Source organism: Vanellus vanellus (genome assembly GCF_965231255.1).
Source record: "Vanellus vanellus genome assembly, chromosome: 5".
Taxonomy (NCBI): Eukaryota; Metazoa; Chordata; class Aves; order Charadriiformes; family Charadriidae; genus Vanellus; species Vanellus vanellus.
In genome coordinates, this window is record NC_138910.1 from 30,019,234 (window position 1) to 30,037,377 (window position 18,144).

The 18,144-nt window shown below is 39.6% G+C and overlaps 1 protein-coding gene across 1 annotated transcript in view; it reads right to left on the reverse strand.

Moving 5' to 3' along the window:
- INO80D (INO80 complex subunit D) overlaps nt 1–18,144 on the reverse strand; it is a 43,915-nt gene that overhangs the window by 11,996 nt on the left and 13,775 nt on the right. The window contains exons 5-9 of the mRNA XM_082483618.1: nt 14,818–15,566; nt 11,545–11,653; nt 4,259–4,483; nt 2,123–2,232; nt 172–305 (exon numbers count right to left, since the gene is read on the reverse strand). Of these exons, the coding sequence (XP_082339744.1) occupies nt 172–305; nt 2,123–2,232; nt 4,259–4,483; nt 11,545–11,653; nt 14,818–15,566 (1,327 nt within the window). The remainder of the gene's footprint in view (nt 1–171; nt 306–2,122; nt 2,233–4,258; nt 4,484–11,544; nt 11,654–14,817; nt 15,567–18,144) is intronic.

Genomic DNA, 18,144 nt, shown 5'->3' on the forward strand with positions numbered 1-18,144 from the left:
AACATACTTGATCCTAATTGGGAACGTTTGGCATGTTTTGTCTTAAGAAAAATAAAAGGAAACGAGCTCTAAGTTCATAAACTTGCTAGTTGTCAAACAAGGGTTCATAGAAAGACTGGGCTTAAAACTCCTGATCATCACGAATAATTACAGTTTTGGCTTTGTACTTACCATTTTTTTGGCATGTTCTTCGCACAGGGGTGTCTGATGTGTAATGTCAAAAACTGGCACAGAGCACTGTTGACCATCTGCAAACTTGGCTGTGCAACTTGAGAAGAGCTGCTGAGAACGGTTCAATAAGATATCTGTGCATTTCTGCATCAGGAATAACACACAAGGCAACAACGGCAGAACGCCCTTTGATTGATAAATCTGATGAAGATCAGAGCCTTCAACTCTATCTGTCCATAGATGCTATTTTTAATGAGTACCTTAACTTTGTTATTCAAGTTCAAAGCTAGGTAAGGCTTAAACCCAACTTTTAAAGTGAAAAACTGCATTCATGCAGTATCTCTAATGATTTTATTATATATTGAGATAGTTTTATGGAAGCAGCCATTTCACTAATGAGTTCTTAGCAAAAAGAAGCCTTTTCCTGGAGTCTTAATCAATAGATCAATAGTAGCAGTTGGAACAGTGTAGTCAACAGGACTATTTCCTTACAGACTAATGACAATCCATACTGAAACATTAAAGAAAGAGTATTTCTTAATTCAATCTTTTAAGGTACATTCTTGGCATTTATCTTTAGAGCACAGACAAAGAAGTTTCAAGATCCTTCCTGCTCCTCTGAAAAAAAGATGTGCAATCAGACAGAAAGGTCAAGTAAATCCAAACGTAAGCTTGCTGAGATTTCCTTCAGAAAAATCCCCTGCAGGAGTGAAAATGTTTCCAGACTTAGAGCAAATCAAACAGATATTTCATTGTGCTTTTTCAAACAACATTAGAAGCACTCCTTCCATCTTGGACAGTTCTCAAACCTCAACATCACTATGTATGTTCAGAAAATGTTAACACACAAAAGAAAGGACAAAGGAAACAGAAAACCTGCAGAACAGTCCAGACGGCAGACTTGGACTGATGGGTCAGAACCAAGATTCTGCTCATTTTAGGAGAGACTGTTTCCATTGAGAAGAAAGAGCAGAGGGAAAAAATAGGCACAAATGCAAAATCACTAGTCTTGAATTCTCTGCTCTACGCAAGACCACTTGAACTTTAAAAAAATAGAAAAAAAAATCAGAATCATGAGGCAAATCCCAAACACAGCCTGCAAAAATCAACCAAGAGAAACAAGACATCTGCAAACCAAAAAGATTGAAAAGGTGCTGCAGTCTGATAGCAACTGGAACACACAAGCTCTAGCCGCTAAAAATACCAAAACCAAAAGCTCCAACAAAAGGAGTCACTCCAACAAAAGCACCAACAATTCTTCATCTAAAACCAAAAAAGACAAAGTCTGCAGAATTCTTAAGTATTCCAGGTCAGAAGTCTGCCTGTTCAGTCTTCAGAATCAAATCTCACATCTAATGTGCTCCCTCCTTTCTGCGACCTTCATGCATTTACTCTTAGCACCCTTTTCAGGCTTTGCTTGAAACCCCCAGCACTGGCAAACTTCCTCACCTAGAATTTGGATTCTGTGACTCCTTCTATCTTGTTTCTTTAAATAATGCAAAGTGTCATATTTCCATCTTTCTAATACGTGTAAGCCATCATTTTACACTATGTGTAAAAACTTCTCCCCCATAAACCCTTCATAGGTAGTTACTCTATTGGAACCTACCAAGAACTGTATGAAAGCCATGAGGCTCAAAGCCATGTGGTTTGTACCAAGTAATCAGTAAAAAACGATCATTTTTGTAAAGGCTTCTTGCAACCACTAAATACAGCTTACAAAGTAAAACAATGTGACTATGACAGATACCAGTGGAAAACTACTTATCTTCGCTGTCTACAGACTGAAATTACACAGACAAATTAAAAGCAAAATAGTTGATGATATGCTAACAAATAGGTATTTCTTTGTGAAAACACACTTGTTAATGCAAAAACCCAACAAACAAAGAAAAAAAACAGAACAGCTTCCACGCCTGAATGCAACTCCCAAACAGAGTTAAGAGGATACGCTGAAAACAATGCCTGGTGAATGGAAGGGCCTTGTTAGTGCACTGTTCTCCCTTCGAAGTCCCACTACAGGTTGTTGGTTCTGCATCTCTCTGCCTCGCTTGGCTTGTGCTGAAAAAAAAAAAAGCATAAAAGAGTTTAGATAAAAAAACCCAGTCTCAGGTAGTTACTTATCACAACTTTTGCACTGAATGTAGCACAGTAGGATGAAAAATTTATAACACACGTGTCATGATCCAGATGGGTGCACGCTATTACCACACTCTACACAGGGATACAGAATAGATGTCAATGATAGGTGAAGGTGTGACTGCAGTAACAGGATTACTGTTTATTTCACAGGGCCTTAACTGTAATGAGAGGGGCTGTGTGCTACTACCATGTAAGTATTACAACACACTGCAACAGAGCCAAGAACAGCAGTAGGTGAGTGTCAATATAGGTGACCCATAAAATGAAGTCAATCTTTAGAATATGATCTATTGGGTATGCCTACATAGGCAGTCAAGTGCACTTTCAAGCCTGGTCATAAATCAAAACATGCCGAGCATCCCCAGAGCTTACATGCAAGCATGTGCTCAGACAAACTTAGACTGAGCTCTGGAGTGGCAGAGCCTGAGCGTGCTCAACATGGGTAAAAGCTCTCCTTCATCAATGTGCTACAGCCCAATCCACCAGCAAGTGCCCAGAGCTGAGCGCTTTCTCAGCACAGCCTCAATGCTTTGAGCCTGAGCTGCAAGCAGGCAACCAGACAGCAGCGTGGATGAGTAACGCAAGCATTACACAGCTCGCTTGGTGTTAGCCTGCTCTCGAGGCATTTGTCACCTTCATGTAGGTAAAGCTGGCGATTCCAGGGCCACAGTACACGTTGTTTTCTAGGTTGACAAAAAGCTGGCTGTAGCCTGACTGTTTTCCTTCAGGCATTTGTGTCATCAACTGCACTTTGACTGAGCAAAGTTTTAGTTAGCAATATTACTCCTATGAAAAATTTTGTAACTGAAAAGACTTGGTGGTTACTTAAGTTAACCAGAGCAGTGATGACCAGCATACCTGGCTTTGCCAGTCTACCCAAAACAACGTAAACTTTTTTGCGTAATAAAAGGCAAAAAATCATGGAAAAAAAAACAAAACAAACTAGCAAGAGCTTGACAGTTCTGACAAGGTTGTGCTGTAGTTTAAGTTTGGAGACATTTACCCAACTCTGTAAACTAGTAACGTAGCTCTACATTACACCTCTGAGCAGCTCTTCAGCATCATTTCACTTCCCCAACAATAAACCGTTCAACTGTCATGAACCACAGTCCACTGTCCAGAAACAAAAGCATCCCATAACCAGAATGTACTCTCAGTACCCTGCTCCAGCCTGCCTCTCATGTTAGCATCCCTCTATCCCCCACAGTCACACATCCTGCAAAAAAAAACCACAACAGCAAAAGGATGATGCTGATACCCCAGACATAACGCCAGGGTTCAGACTTACTCTGTTTCTGCACAAATATGAATCAACCAACTCTCAGTACACTGAGAGCTGGAGGGATGTTGACATTAGCTAGAAAGAATTCCCACTGAAGGTAACCTTCAGAGTTGTTAGAAGATATTTATTTTATTGCCAAGTTTCATTTAATGTTAGATTGAGTTAAATCTAACAAAAAGCACGAGCTTAAGTTTGATTTGCTGGGATGAGAATTAAGAGGAGGTACAGACTTTTCAAAAAAAGCTGTCTGAAAAACGAAATCTGAATTGAAGCAGTGAACTGCAGACCAGACTGCACACCTTCTAAAGAACTGAGCTTAGTAAAGTACCAGATATTTGAAGGCAGCCAAAATACATAAATTAATTAATAAGAATAATTTTTAGCAGGCCACTAACTTCTTTTGTGACATTTCAGAAATCAGGCCCAGATACTGCTGACCAAACAATCCACTTTTTAAAATGCAAAGCTGGAAAATGCTTGTCTTCATGGAAAAATCTGTATGCCATGTTTATTTTACTCCACTGACAGGCATTTACGTGTCATGGTTTTTCTGCCCTGTGCATGCCTACCAGTTTCAGAGTTCAGCATTTCAGCTGCTGGATACTCTGCCCATCTCCACCCTCTCCAGTCCCCAGGTTACTGCAGTCACAAGGGAAGGCTAACCTGGTATGAGCACAAGTAGCTCTTCGGAGTTCTTGTATCAGTTGCCCAGCACGCTCCGGCTCTCTGCTGGCCGCCTGCAGCAAGGCTTTCCGGAGTGTATGCCGGCATTTCTTCTGACGAGATTCTGCCCGCTCCAGGCGGCAGAGGTGCTTGTATTTCTGCTGAAAGTAAGTGCAAAGTCTGGTCACCCTGGAACTCCTGTCATCTGCATTGTCATCATCGGACCTGAAGAAGGGAAAATAATAACTTTAAGTATTAAAGGCTTTAAGTATTTCTTTTTCCAAAGCAGTTAATTTGTCATTTTAATAGAATTGATAAGTTGGCATCCATCTTCTAGCCCCACAAACATCCAAAGGCTGAAATCAGGCAGGGGTGCTTGAGAAATGGTAAGAGCAGGATCCTTTTTGAATTCTAAAGGTACTTACCCTTCTTAGTATATCATTATTAGAGATTACATCAATTTATCATCAAGTCTGACACATTTAAATGTCTGGAGCCTGCTGTTCAAAAAAAATCTATACTGTTAACCTTTATTTGCTGTAAATGTCTCAGCAAATGAGACAAACTCTTAAATCAAAATGCAATTAATGGAGAGGACAAGGGTGGGGAACTATGTCATAGAAATTTATTGAAAAAAGGTCATGCTGGAGAAGATGGTCAAATTCTAACAAGTACCAAAACTGCTGACCTTTTCCAATTCCTCTTACTCTGCCAGGTGGTGTTTTCCTTCCTAAACCAAAATGCACACTCACACAGCTAGCAGTTGATACTACTTTCCCTTTGCTGCAGAGTTAAAGTTGAGTTACAGTACAGCCATGGAGAAGAAATTCATTTAACTCCAAAGGTACTGAGGGAAAAATCAGACCAGGGCTAAGCAATGACCAGTTGACGGACTGATCCAATTCTTTGTTTGCTTAAGAAACCCTTTTCCCATTTATCTCGACTTTCTGAACGTCCAGGCACATATCAATAAGATCGTCAAACCATGTCAACACATTCAGTTAAATGAAGTAAAAATCATGAAGCATAATAAAATCATCACTGGGACTTGCTAGAACAAGGTCCAAGAAGCTACCCAGAAGTCCTCCACAACAAGCACTAGTTTGCAGAATGATTTTTTTGTTCATGGAGCAACAAAGAGTGTGCACTGAATCTAAGCAAAGCAGACTTTGCTCAATTTTCCTTTAAGTTTTTCCTTATAGAACAGAGAAACTTTTTGCTAACTTTCCTATCTGTAAAACAAAGGAAGGGTAGGGGAAGAAAAGAAGTCCAAACGAATGAAGCAAATCAAAAGCTCCCAAGGTTCAGACTGCAGAGCTTGGCCAGTGAGATTGAATGAGCTGACATCCAAACCTGCACACAGCTAAGCGGACCACAACTACCTGATGATAGAAGAGATGCAAAACACCAGTCATGATATTTACTAAATAAAGTGAGATCCAGAAATGTAGGCAGAATAGCTGTCCCTGAAAGGCAGTATGACTAAGACCCGCTTTCCTTTCTGGAAAATCTTATTCCACTCACATGCAGACTCTAAATTTAAGAGAGACTGCATCCATCTCCACTAAGGCTGCCCACAAAAACTCCACAGGAGCAAACACTGCCTTGACACAAATGCACATTTTTATAAAGTTTTATGTAAAGTCAACCATACTATGCATTTTGTTTGTTAAAACAGATTACAGATTATTTTCTAGAAGCATAAATTACAAGTAAATAACCTCTGCAATTAAATCTTAGTAGCACATACAACCTGTTAAAAATATTTAACACATGTAATGTTTAAAATATTTTCACATTGAAAATGAAAAGAAAATACACTTTCAGAATCTCTTAGGAAAGAATGCCTGCTGGGAAAAACTAAGCATTTAGAAAAATGTAATTGTGTGCTATTTAATATAATCTTCTTTTTTCCAACGTATTAATAGCAAACAGGAATACATGAATGGGATCAGTTAGATATAGGTAGGTCTAAGATATTTCATTACTGCTCTGGGCCAAGATTTTTAAATAAAGTAGCAGACATACTGACCTAATCTTAATTATGGTTACAAATTAACTTTAAGAAGAGACAGGAATATTTTTTAGCAGGGAAAAAAAAAAAAAGCATTTCTTTTAGATGGAAAGTGTGTTTTTAAATGCTAATGTTTGAGACTTTTTACTTCCCTCCCATTGAAATAGACAGAACAAAATCATGGCATATTAAAATATTTTGAACTGCAGTTTATGAGATCATTTTAAAAAAGTAGATAAAAACATAAACACAAGACGTAAAAAGAAATCATGCCTGCAGTGGACAAGGGCTTATTTTGAGGCAGTTTCTGAAAGCCTATTCAGAATTTTGTTTCCAGTCCAGTAACATTAACCAAAACAAATTTATATGTTCAAAGAAATCTAAAAATATCACAATAACACCTTATTTTTTTTCCACTAGGCAAGTACTCAAACTGAAAGGTACTTTTATTGTTGTCCTTTCATAAACAAGTTTACCAACTTTTATTTAGTTTATTCTCTTAAGCTGCATATACAACTTCTGAAGCTCAACTTAATATGTAGCATTTCATTTTTTAAAAGATTTCTGAAAGTGCACGCAAACCATTTGATAATCCAAAATGCTTCTTCCCAACCTTTCCCTTTAAGATTGTCATCTGTAAACATCAGGGGAACTATTGCTGAGTGTTCATGAACAAAATAAAGGCTGCACAAAGCTGCAGAAAGGAAGAGCAAAAGGCACCATCAGGGAACCAGGAGAACATGCTCTCTACTCTGAGACACACCAGCAACCGTACTTCAAAACCCTCTGTAAGTATTTGAAGAACCTTCCCTTCTTCCTTTTTGATCTTCTAGTTATTGGGAGTTATTAAATCCAACTTTGACAATACAGTGTTGATATTTGCTCCTTTGAGTGAGCTGGTATGAGAAGGGACTCTAATCCTCACACTCCCTTTTCAAACTCGCTACTTGAAACACTCACTTATCTATATTTCACTGCAGGAAGTGAAAAACTGCTTTGTTTTAAAGTAATTTGTTTTCCAGTACTTTCTAAACTGTAAAATCCAGTAATCGAATAATCTGGGGGGGAAGCTTCACTAATCTGCGGCAGGGAACAGCCCCTGCTTTCCCTCCAAAGCGCTGCTCCCACAAGGAATTCCTCCCACTCCAGCGGCCGTCCCTGCCAGCCACCCTGCCTGCACTATGCCCAGTGCCAACCCCTGCGCTACTATTTGCCTCGAAGCATTGCATCCTGGAATCCTGCAACCACAGGAACCTGATTTTTCAAAATCAAAGGACAGGATAACAAAAGCACACATTTGGCCTGTGTTTCCACAGATGACTGCAACAATACAAATTTTACAGATTAAAAGGCCAGAAGGCAAGTAAACTAAAAAATGTATTACTGTTGAGGCATTAATTTTAAACCAATCTGGTAAATTTTTGAAGTTTGAGAGCAGCTAGAGTATCACACAAGAAGTTCAACAGAAAGTTAGAGGATTCCCCCCACAATCACACAACCACAAATGGTGAGAACAAGCTGTCCAGTAATGCAGAAATTAACTGATCACTTTCTTTTACTAATCTGTTCTGAGAAGCATCCCTCCTGCTGTCTTCCACAAAGTCAAATGGAAAAGGACAGAATGGAGCTAGCTGCTGGAGAGTTATCCCTTTCACACAGGGACTGGTAGCTCAGACACAAATGAGCAGAGAAAAAATAGCTTTAGTTTTACTATGAAAAACTGTAAATAAATTTCCATAGGTTTAGGTAAGTGATTTCAGCATCTAAAGGTTTTGGGAACCAATCTCCATAGGTTTTCTGGTAAAATTAGCCTCCAAAATTCAGAGCCATAACAAGTAATTGGCTGACTAGGTTAGCAGCCACCAGTCTGCACCACCAGATTAGCAAGACAGAGTCTTTTTGACAAATCAAACCACCCAAGAAATAGTCTGAACTAATTCATCTTTAGCAGCAGTCAGACCACATTGCAACAGTGTCAAAGTGAAATATTTCAGGTAATAAAAACCTTTACAGAAGCTTGCAAAATAGGAATTAAAAGTTTTAGAAGGCTGACATCAAGTGAATGGATCAATGTTTATACATAAACAAAATCAGAAAAGTTGTTGAAGAGCTAACACTGGGCAGGGTGATGTAAGTACAAAAGCAGCCAGTACTATACAAAAATTTACCTGTCGTGATTAGTTAAGACAGTGTTTAATTGAAGTGCATACAATGCTAGAATGGAACAGAAAATGTCAAGACAAGGTATTATTTTCTCTCAGTATGTTGAAAGAGTAGGAAGAAGCCAAAGGAAGTTAAGACAAACAGAAGACAAAACACACAGAGATGACCTTTATAAGTTGACAAAAAAACAGGGATCTATTGAAGAACTAGATCAAATGTCAAAGACAAAGAGTGTAATGGAATTTATTTAATAGATATATCTCCTTTGAAAATTATGTATGATTTAAAACTCTGAAAGTCTGTTCATGATTTCCCAGAACAGTTTATTTAGAAGTTGCCTTTTAAGTTAAAACGAATGTTTCTGAAAGCTCACTATCTCTCTGACTGTTGATGCCCTAAAAAACAATGGTCATTCATAACAGAAAAACACCTTTCTTTTAAAAAAGCAAAATCTACACACTGCTACTAAGCTTTGATTCACTGGAGGCTCTCAGAATTCAGTATCCTCATGTCTGTCCTGATGAGAGAGATACAGCTTTGTTGTTCAACTTACAGCTGGACTCAATGATTCTATGACATCCAAATGATTCTATGATTCTATGACAATCTTTAGAGATGGTAAGAAGTTCTAGTAAGTTTCAGAATTTCCATGCAACAACAAAATAACATTCCATTAACATGATTACTCTAACTGTGGTATTTAAAAATTACACAAATGGGAGAGAATCACAGAATAGTCAGGGTTGGAAGGGACCTCTGGAGATCATCTAGTCCAACCCCCCTGCCAGAGCAGGGTCACCTACAACAGGTTGCACAGGACAGCGTCCAGGCGGGTTTTGAATGTCTCCAGAGTGGGAGACTCCACAACCTCTCTGGGCAGCCTGTTCCAGTGCTCCACTACCCTCAAAGTGAAGAAGTTCCTCCTCACGTTAAGATGGAACTTCCTATGTTCAAGCTTGTGCCCATTACCCCTCGTCCTATCAATGGGCACCACTGAAAAAAGACTCCTCCCATCCCTCTGGCATCCTCCCTTTAAGTATTTGAAAGCATTAATAAGATCCCCCCTCATTCTTCTTTTCTCTAGACTAAAGAGACCCAAGTTCCTCAGCCTTTCCTCATAAGAAAGATGTTCCAGTCCCCTAATCATCTTCGTAGCCCTTTGCTGGACCCTCTCCAGCAGATCCCTGTCTTTCTTGAACTGGGGAGCCCGGAACTGGACGCAGTACTCCAGATTGCAGCCTCACCAGGGCAGAGTAGAGGGGGAGGATGACCTCCCTTGACCTGCTGGCCACACTCTTTTTGATGCACCCCAGGATGCCATTGGCCCTCTTGGCCGCCAGGGCACATTGCTGGCTCATGGTCATCCTGTTGTCCACCAGGACTCCCAGGTCCCTTTCCACAGAGCTGCTCTCCAGGAAGTCAGCCCCCAACCTGTACTGATGCATGGGGTTATTCCTCCCCAGATGCAGTACCCTACATTTACCCTTGTTGAATTTCATTAGGTTCCTCTCTGCCCAACTCTCCAGCCTGTCCATGTCACGCTGTAAAGCAGCACAGCCTTCTGGCGTGTCAGCCACTCCTCCCAGTTTTGTGTCATCAGCAAACTCGCTGATGGTACACTCTATCCCTTCATCCAGGTCATTGATGAATATATTGAACAGGACTGGACCCAGCACTGACCCTTGAGGGACACCACTTGTTACTGACTTCCAACTAGACTCCGCACCACTAACCACAACCCTCTGAGCTCTGTCAGCCAGTTCTCAATCCACCCCACTGTCCATTCATCTAGCCCGCACTTCCTAAGCTTGCATGTGAGGATGATGTGGGAGACAGTGTCGAAAGCCTTGCCAAAGTCAAGGTAGACAACACCCACTGCCCTCCCCTCATCCACCCATCTAGTCACTTCATCATAGAATGCTATCAGATTAGTCAGACACGACTTCCCCTTAGTGAATCCATGTTGACTACTTCTGATAACCTTCTTTTCATCCATGTGCTTTGAGATGATACCCAGCACAAGCTGTTCCATCATCTTTCCAGGGATGGAGGTGAGGCTGTCCGGCCTGTAGTTTCCCGGGTCATCCTTCTTGCCCTTTTTGAAGACTGGAGTAACATTAGCTATCCTCCAGTCCTCGGGCACCTCACCTGTCCTCCAGGACCTTTCAAAGATGATGGAGAGCGGCCCAGCAATGACTTCCCCCAGCTCCCTCAGCACTCAAGGGTGCATCCCATCAGGCCCCATGGATTTGTGGATATCCAGTTTATCTAACTGATCTCTAACTTGCTCCTCGTCAACCAAAGGAAAGTCTTGCTCCCTCCAGACTTTCTCTGTTACCTGCTGTAGTATCAGAAAGTCCAGTTGCATAGTGAAAGAGAATCACATTACAGAAGCTACAATCAAACTTTATTGAGAACCCAGTTTCCCTTTGTTATCAACATGCTTCAGTTTTATTACAATAGCATGTTTGGGATGCTTTGCTTTAACTTTGCACCTTAACATTTATATTAATAGACATATATTATCATAACCTGCTGCAAGCCTTTCTGCAAACCTGCTCTGCTTATCCCTTCAATCACATCACTTTCGTTCAATGCTCCCAACTATTTGACAGATATTTATTCACCACTTAATTATGAAAATAAATGCCATGCCCTTAAAAAAAACACATTAAAACAACATCCTGCACAACTGACATAAGGAGTAATGAGTAAAATGTAGCAAGTTTACAAACAAAGTTATTCACAGATAGTAGGACACACAAGGAACCATGGTTCTAATTCAGGAAAAGTCTACTCAGCATGGCACACAAGTTCATGAATAAATCTTACTAAACTCAATTAAATTTAGGCAAATAAGCTTAAGTTCTTTCCTGATGCATCCTTCTGACAGCAGACTGCACAAAGGTCTCTAAGTTAGGTGGAAACTGGGACAGAAGGCAACAAGCTGTTTCATAGCTCTTACAAACAAATGAGTTTAAACAATTCTTTGTTTCAGCAAAGCACTTGAACAAGTGCTTAGGTTCCACAGACTCCACTTGAAGTGAAGCTCACATTTACATGATTTATTCCATCAAGGCCAGCATGAATACTAAAGAATCATACTCACTCATGTCTCTCGTAGCCGAGGGTTTCTCGGATAGACCACGCAACCTGGTAAGGGGAGGTTTGCTCTGAATCCTCCAACTCCTCTCCACTGTCTTCAGACCAGTCCAGCCCTAAAGGAATTGAAAATACGAAAAAAATATGAAAAGTGTATCCACCTCATATAAGTCTCTGAGTAACCCATGGCACAAAAGATGAATGTGTAGTATAGTCATGAGCATAATTATGTTTGATTAAATAATATAACATTCTTAATTACACAGGAAAAGTTACAGTGACAGCTCCATTACAGGGTGCAAATAGCATGCACCGATTTTTGTCAAATTTGAGTTTTCCTTTTCAAATCCTTATTGGCTTCTTTATTCATAAGCAGTGGAAGAAAAATCAACAGGTTTCTTACCCACAGAAAAATATTGCAAGCTTTCATACCAAGCACATGGAATCTTTAGAGAAAAGGTAAGAGAGAAGTCCCTGCCATGAAAAACTGACTGCCTGGCAATTTTTAATACTATACAATCTAAATAGGCCACTTTCATTTCTGTTTATATTCTGACCCCTGCTCTGTGCCAAACCACAGGGAGAATAGGAAAACCATAAGCCAGAGCAGCACTGAGATAATACACAGCTACACAGGATGTTCCTCTGCTCAGTCTCTGTAATTGCCTGCCAAATGCATATATTAGCATGAAAAGAGAGCTAAAGAGAGAGATGCAAATACTCCTGCACTTTTACTAAGCAGCATGCTTTCGCTTAATGATGATGCAGTAGGATCAACTTGTTGTGTGCACCAGCAGCCTCAGTTAGTCAAGCTAAACACAACTGTTGAACAGGACAGCCAGAAATAGTCCAGTAAGTTCTCAGGTGGAACATTTTATCTGGAGCTTTATCTTTTGCAGTTTTCCCTACTGTCTCGCTCATATCCAGTGGTATTCTTGCCAGTTCCTTGCAGCAGGTGGGATAAAATCCCATAGCTGCATTTACAAGCCGGCATTGTTACTTTTTCACTTTCTTGTGTGCTCCTTGAAAATGAGGCAGCAGTTGGGATAGAGTTAAGGAGCACTTTATTTTTGCTAAAAATAAACTAAACGACTATATCTGAGATTATTCTGAAGTCAGACACTTTGAATTTGGGAAATGCATCAGTAATTAGTCACCTACTTTCAGAGTCAGAGACACGCACACATGGAATACAATCATCAGGACCACCTTCATCATTTAGAAGCAACACTTTAACACAAACCAGAAATATCAGAAGCCCTATTTTTCAGGAACTTCAGCATCCTGAAAATTCTATACTTGGTTCTTATTTTTAAGATATGTATTTGAACTAAATTAAGATATCTTAAGATATTTAGTAAAATGCCAGAATTATACTTTCAACTTAAATGATTTTTTTACTCTTGCCCCTTCCATAAAGGAACGAAAAACCAACTTAATCATGGGATAAAGATGTCCATAGTTGATACCATGTAACAAATTTCTTAGGCAAAGTTTAAAAATAAAATCAGAGGTTGCATTGTTTTACTTCTAATGGGCACTACAGAAATGAAGGATTAGAATCTAATCCAGATTCAGCTATACTCACACTGAAGACTCCAGTTACGTTAATATCCAATTACATGGCTCTGATGTAGGTACACATAAAACTGGCCACATCTTTTTAAAGATTCTGTGCAGTCATCTCTAGTGCTTCTCTATCATAAAAGAGAAATCCTGAAATTCTCTGAACTGGCATAACTAGTCTTTAATATTAAGGCATATTACGAAGAAATAACAAATATATTTTCCACTCTCACATAATCAATATGCGAATGCCATTACTTTGCAAAATATAAAATGTTCTAATTGCACACACATACAATTATGCATCTACATAACTGTACATTTATGAGTCTAATCAGTTTTTCTATTATGCTTCTTTTTTAGAAAAATACATTCTCTTCAGTGCAAACACCACTTGAGAATGTAAAACATTAAACACAGAAAGTGATCTTTCTACAGTCTTTCAAAATGCAGGTCACTTTCCAAGCTATTGGGGTCTGTGACCCTCAGAAGTGCCTCTGGAGTTGCCATTGCTCAAAAGACCTGCTTATATGTAGGACCATCAAAGCAGTTTTCTAAAGAACAATGTCCTTTGGAGACATTCTATGGGATGCTAATTATCTTCTGAACAAATACTCAAGCTATCCCCTGAGTGCCAAAGGGCAGATCTTAACAGCAAATTAAAAAAAGGTTAATTGAAATAGCAAAAATTACAGATGCTTGCAATTAAATAAGATGTTACATGAAGAACGTCCAGATTTATTTGAAGTCTTTTTTTTTTTTTTTAAACATCATAAATGACATTCCTGCTCTAATATCACACACTGACTCATGTTTCCCTTTTACCTGTCAGTATTTTACTTGTTAGAGAAGTAAAACCTAAAACTAAGCAGAAAAGTAAGGTAACTTTGGAGGGTGAGGGAGATAACAAGGACAGATAGGTGTACCAAGGTCTGTATTCATAATCAGACAAATAAGCCACAAAGTCAGCTGCCTTTTTAAAGCTTTATAGAGCACTACTGCCATAGCAGCAAGTTGGTATATTTACTTACATTTTCACAAGCAGCAATTGGTTATTACCGTTTCTACATAATAAGTAAGGAGGAGACTATTCCTGCACTGGTATGCGGACAAGACTCCACCCCTCCAATTACCTTCTGTAACGGTACTGCCCTCCTGCAGTAATCTTCTGCTTTTGTTCATCTGCATTCTGTATGAGCCCAGAACAGGCCCAGTCAATAAAAGTTCTCTTATGTTCCAATTTTCCCAGTCAAGTCAAATGGAAATTTGGATCTGCACAGAACAATGGGCCAAGTCTCCAAACTTCTACTTGCACTCATTTTGTAATGTACACTTGTCAGATATTTAACATTCAATCTAACCTTGTCCACTGATGTAGGTATAGCTGTGCCACCTTTACTACTCATGTTGCAAACCTTCTGTACGATGTCTGTGTCATCCAAGCAATGCTTTCTACATCACAGTTTGATTTCTCAAATGGCTAACAGAATATTAAGAAGAATAAGCAACCAAAATGTCATAAACCATATGCAATGGGTCCAGGCACTCCCTTCATAGAGAATGGGGCTGAAGAAAATACCAAGGGATTACCTATTTCAGGGCTATTTTGTAAGAACCACACATGAATGCAGGACAGAACTAGGAAGACATTCCCCTTTTGTCTTTTGGTTTCAGGTTAAAAAGTAAGCAGGCAGTGTATCCATTATCTACTCACCTAAATGTGGAAACAGATCAGTGTCCAGCTGCTGTTTTCGAGTGCACAGTTTCACCAGTCTCTGTAGCCGGCTCATGCAGGACGAGTGCGGAGAGAAGGCTGTGGCTTTCATGAGGACCCGATCAGTCCTTGGAGGGTCCGTGACAGGAGCCCTAGCAGGTGGCAGGAGAGGCAGAGGTCTCTTGTTAGACAACTGCCGGGCTTGTGCTATAGTGTGTGTGGTGGGTGCCACTCCCTGCATTGGTAGGCTGGTGTTCGGAGGTTGAGGTGACTTGCAGACTACGCCCTGCGGTAGCCCTGTCGGCTTTAACGAAGCTGATGAAGGTGGCAGATGGGAGTGCTGCTGCTGCAGAGGCTGCTGCTGCAAAGGTGCAGGAAGGGGGCTAAAGTGCTCTTGGCGAACTTTTAAAATCTCTGTCTCTCTCTGGCGCTGCCGGTTTTGAGCCAACTTGCTCTGCAACTTTTTCCTCACTGTTGCCCCTTTCTTTAGGTCATCATCCTCCTCGTTGAAAGCAAAGGGGTCTTCTAATTCTGCTTCCAGGTAGTGAAGAGGAAGCCTAGCCCCTGGAGGGGAGAGGGACATCCCATCCAGTCCATTGGGCATCTTCAAGGCCAGGGTGGGCACTGTCAGACTGAAGGCCATAGCATCCATCTGATGCCTGACCTTTACCTCCTCTATGGGATCATTCTTTTTCTTCCTCTCCTTTTTCGGTATAAAGCCAAGTACCTGCAGGTGGCTGTTGCAGTACCTTTGAAAAGTAAAAGCAGTCAGTTATTAATGGAACTCTTGTCAGTAAAATCTGCAGAAAGTGGACATCACTAAAGGGAAATCCACACACACCCATCTCATGCAAATTTATATTGAAACACATGAGGTTTTGTAAGAAGTGTACACAACTGCTTCTAATACAGTAGATTACTGGTGTTCCCAGAACCTGTAACAGAAAACAAAAACTTCTACAAGTGACAATTCGTAATCTTAAGATGTGTCTTCATTCATTATTCATAGGAGATTCACACACAACCATTCAAAATATTTACTCTCTAGTAATAGGGTAAATACTCACAAAACAAAGAAAACAAAACAGATGGACTGTCTGATACAAAAAACAGTAAGAATTCAAACCATTAACTCTGATCATTTCAAAAGCTCCCAAGAAAAAGTACATTGAAGACTACTTCCTTTCATTTGGCTGTTCTTTTACTGGAAGTAGTTAACATTTTCATCCACACACACATTATTATTATTATGAATTCCACTGTAGCAGGAAGCAGTTTCTTATATGGACAACCTCACTAGAGATACCTGCTGAGAAGGGTCACTATTTGCACTTAATGAACAAGTAGCATAAATATTTAAGTTCTGTTTTAGTAGTTTAACAAGATTAATTTTGTAGCCAGAGGATCAGCTGCATGTTCTTCAAACAAAAATCTATTTTAAAGAAATTCTCTGTTGCTAGAAAATGTTTACACAATGCCAGTAATATGTACACATACAATCCACAAATATAGATTTTAAGCTCTTCTAATATAAAAAAGCTTTTATAGTCATGTTATTAAACAAAAAAAAGACAAAAAAGGAAAATGTCTTTGAAAGTTTGTAACAAAAATTAAAAGGGGAAGAGTTACAATTTATGGCCACAGAGAACAAACTAAGAGGTAAACAATTAATTTCTGTCTGATTAAAACAAGCAGGTGACAGAAGTGTAGGAATCATGATCTGATCCTTTTCCTGTTTCACACAGACAGGCCCTCCTGCCTCAGTAGAATGCCAACAGCAATCAGACTTCTGTCGTTGCAGGATTCCCTCTATAACCTGCAGCTTACAGACAAAAACAAAGATATGAGGAAAAAGTGATGTCTACATCAAGATATTAATGAACAATAAGGACAAGCTAAGGAAATATACCGTGAAGGTATAAAATCTGATCATTTTGGAGCTGAGAAAAGTAAGCTTTGTTGAACAAATAGGTTAAAATTAAATTATTCCTGGTCTTCATGGAGAGAAAATAACAGAAAAGCCCAAACCAAACCCCTCAAAAGGTTTAACGCTTCAGTTTAGTGACTTTCAACTTGCTGTTCCATCCCTAAAGCAGCAATGTGTGAACTGCTTCTAAAGGGTCCATATTCATGTATGCTCCTAAACAATCTCCATACATGTAGTTTCTTGAACAATGCACACCCATAAGGATTCACAAATCAGAAAAGGCTGGAAAGGACTGCTACTTATTATTGTCTAAACAATTTCTTCATTACATTAAGTTGTAAGTAATAAATAAATCTAAATAAGGCAAGCTGTAAAGCAGCAACATGTGGAGTCCTTATTAGAATACACTGAAATACTGTACGTTCATACTGAGAGATGCACTTCTAAAAATAAAATTATATAATTAGGGCTCAATAAAGCTTCCCTTTAAGTCAACAGCAGTATTCCCATAATTAAAATTAAGCATTATTAAAATATTTTGTTTGAACAAGACGGATGGGATCAGTTAGAACAACACTTTTAGTGTGACAAAAGAAAAAACAGTAAGCAACAGACAAAAAACACAATGGATTTTTTCCCCTCTTATTCCAATAAAAGAGTTTTGCTAAGTGTGAATGTTTGGTTTATATTGTTCAGAACTTAAATATTGCCACCCTGTGCTTGTGTAGGAGTGAGGAGGTAAAACAGCGTAGTCTGTTTTCATTGTGAAAAACCAAAAAGAAAGCAAGGCATAAAAAATGTGAATAAACCTATGAAAAGGTAATTAGCTTGCTAACATTCTCTGAGTTTTAGGCTATTAAGGGTTTTGCTTGTTTGTTTAACTCTAACAGCATCATTTTTATGTGGCAGAGAATAAAGCTTTGGCTCTTACAACTGACCATACTGCATCACGGAAAGCCAACATTATCTTACACAGGCATCACCTCTAGACACAAACCCAAAGATGCCAGCCTACAACATAATGAAAATACAGATCACGTCCACTTGCAGACTTTAGTACATATTGACTTGGCTCTGTGTTTTAGGCTCCGTCTATCAATTCTCTGTCTTCTAGCATAACCGAGGCTGATATACCTTGTCTGCTGGACTACAAGGAGCAAGAAGCAGCTGGGAAGAGCACTTAGAGCCTATGCACAGGCAGTTTTGGCTAGGCATAATTTATTAGCACCAACTCAACCTTGGCCTTGACAGGCTCTGGCTTGTCCTATGTAGAGCCAGGTGGGCACGCATACCCACTTCCCTGTCCTTCAGGTTCCAAGTTGGCTTTTTAGTTGGCCCTGGCCCAAACTGGCTCTGACTTTACACAGTGCTGCAGAGCCTGGTGCAGGCATTAACCGACC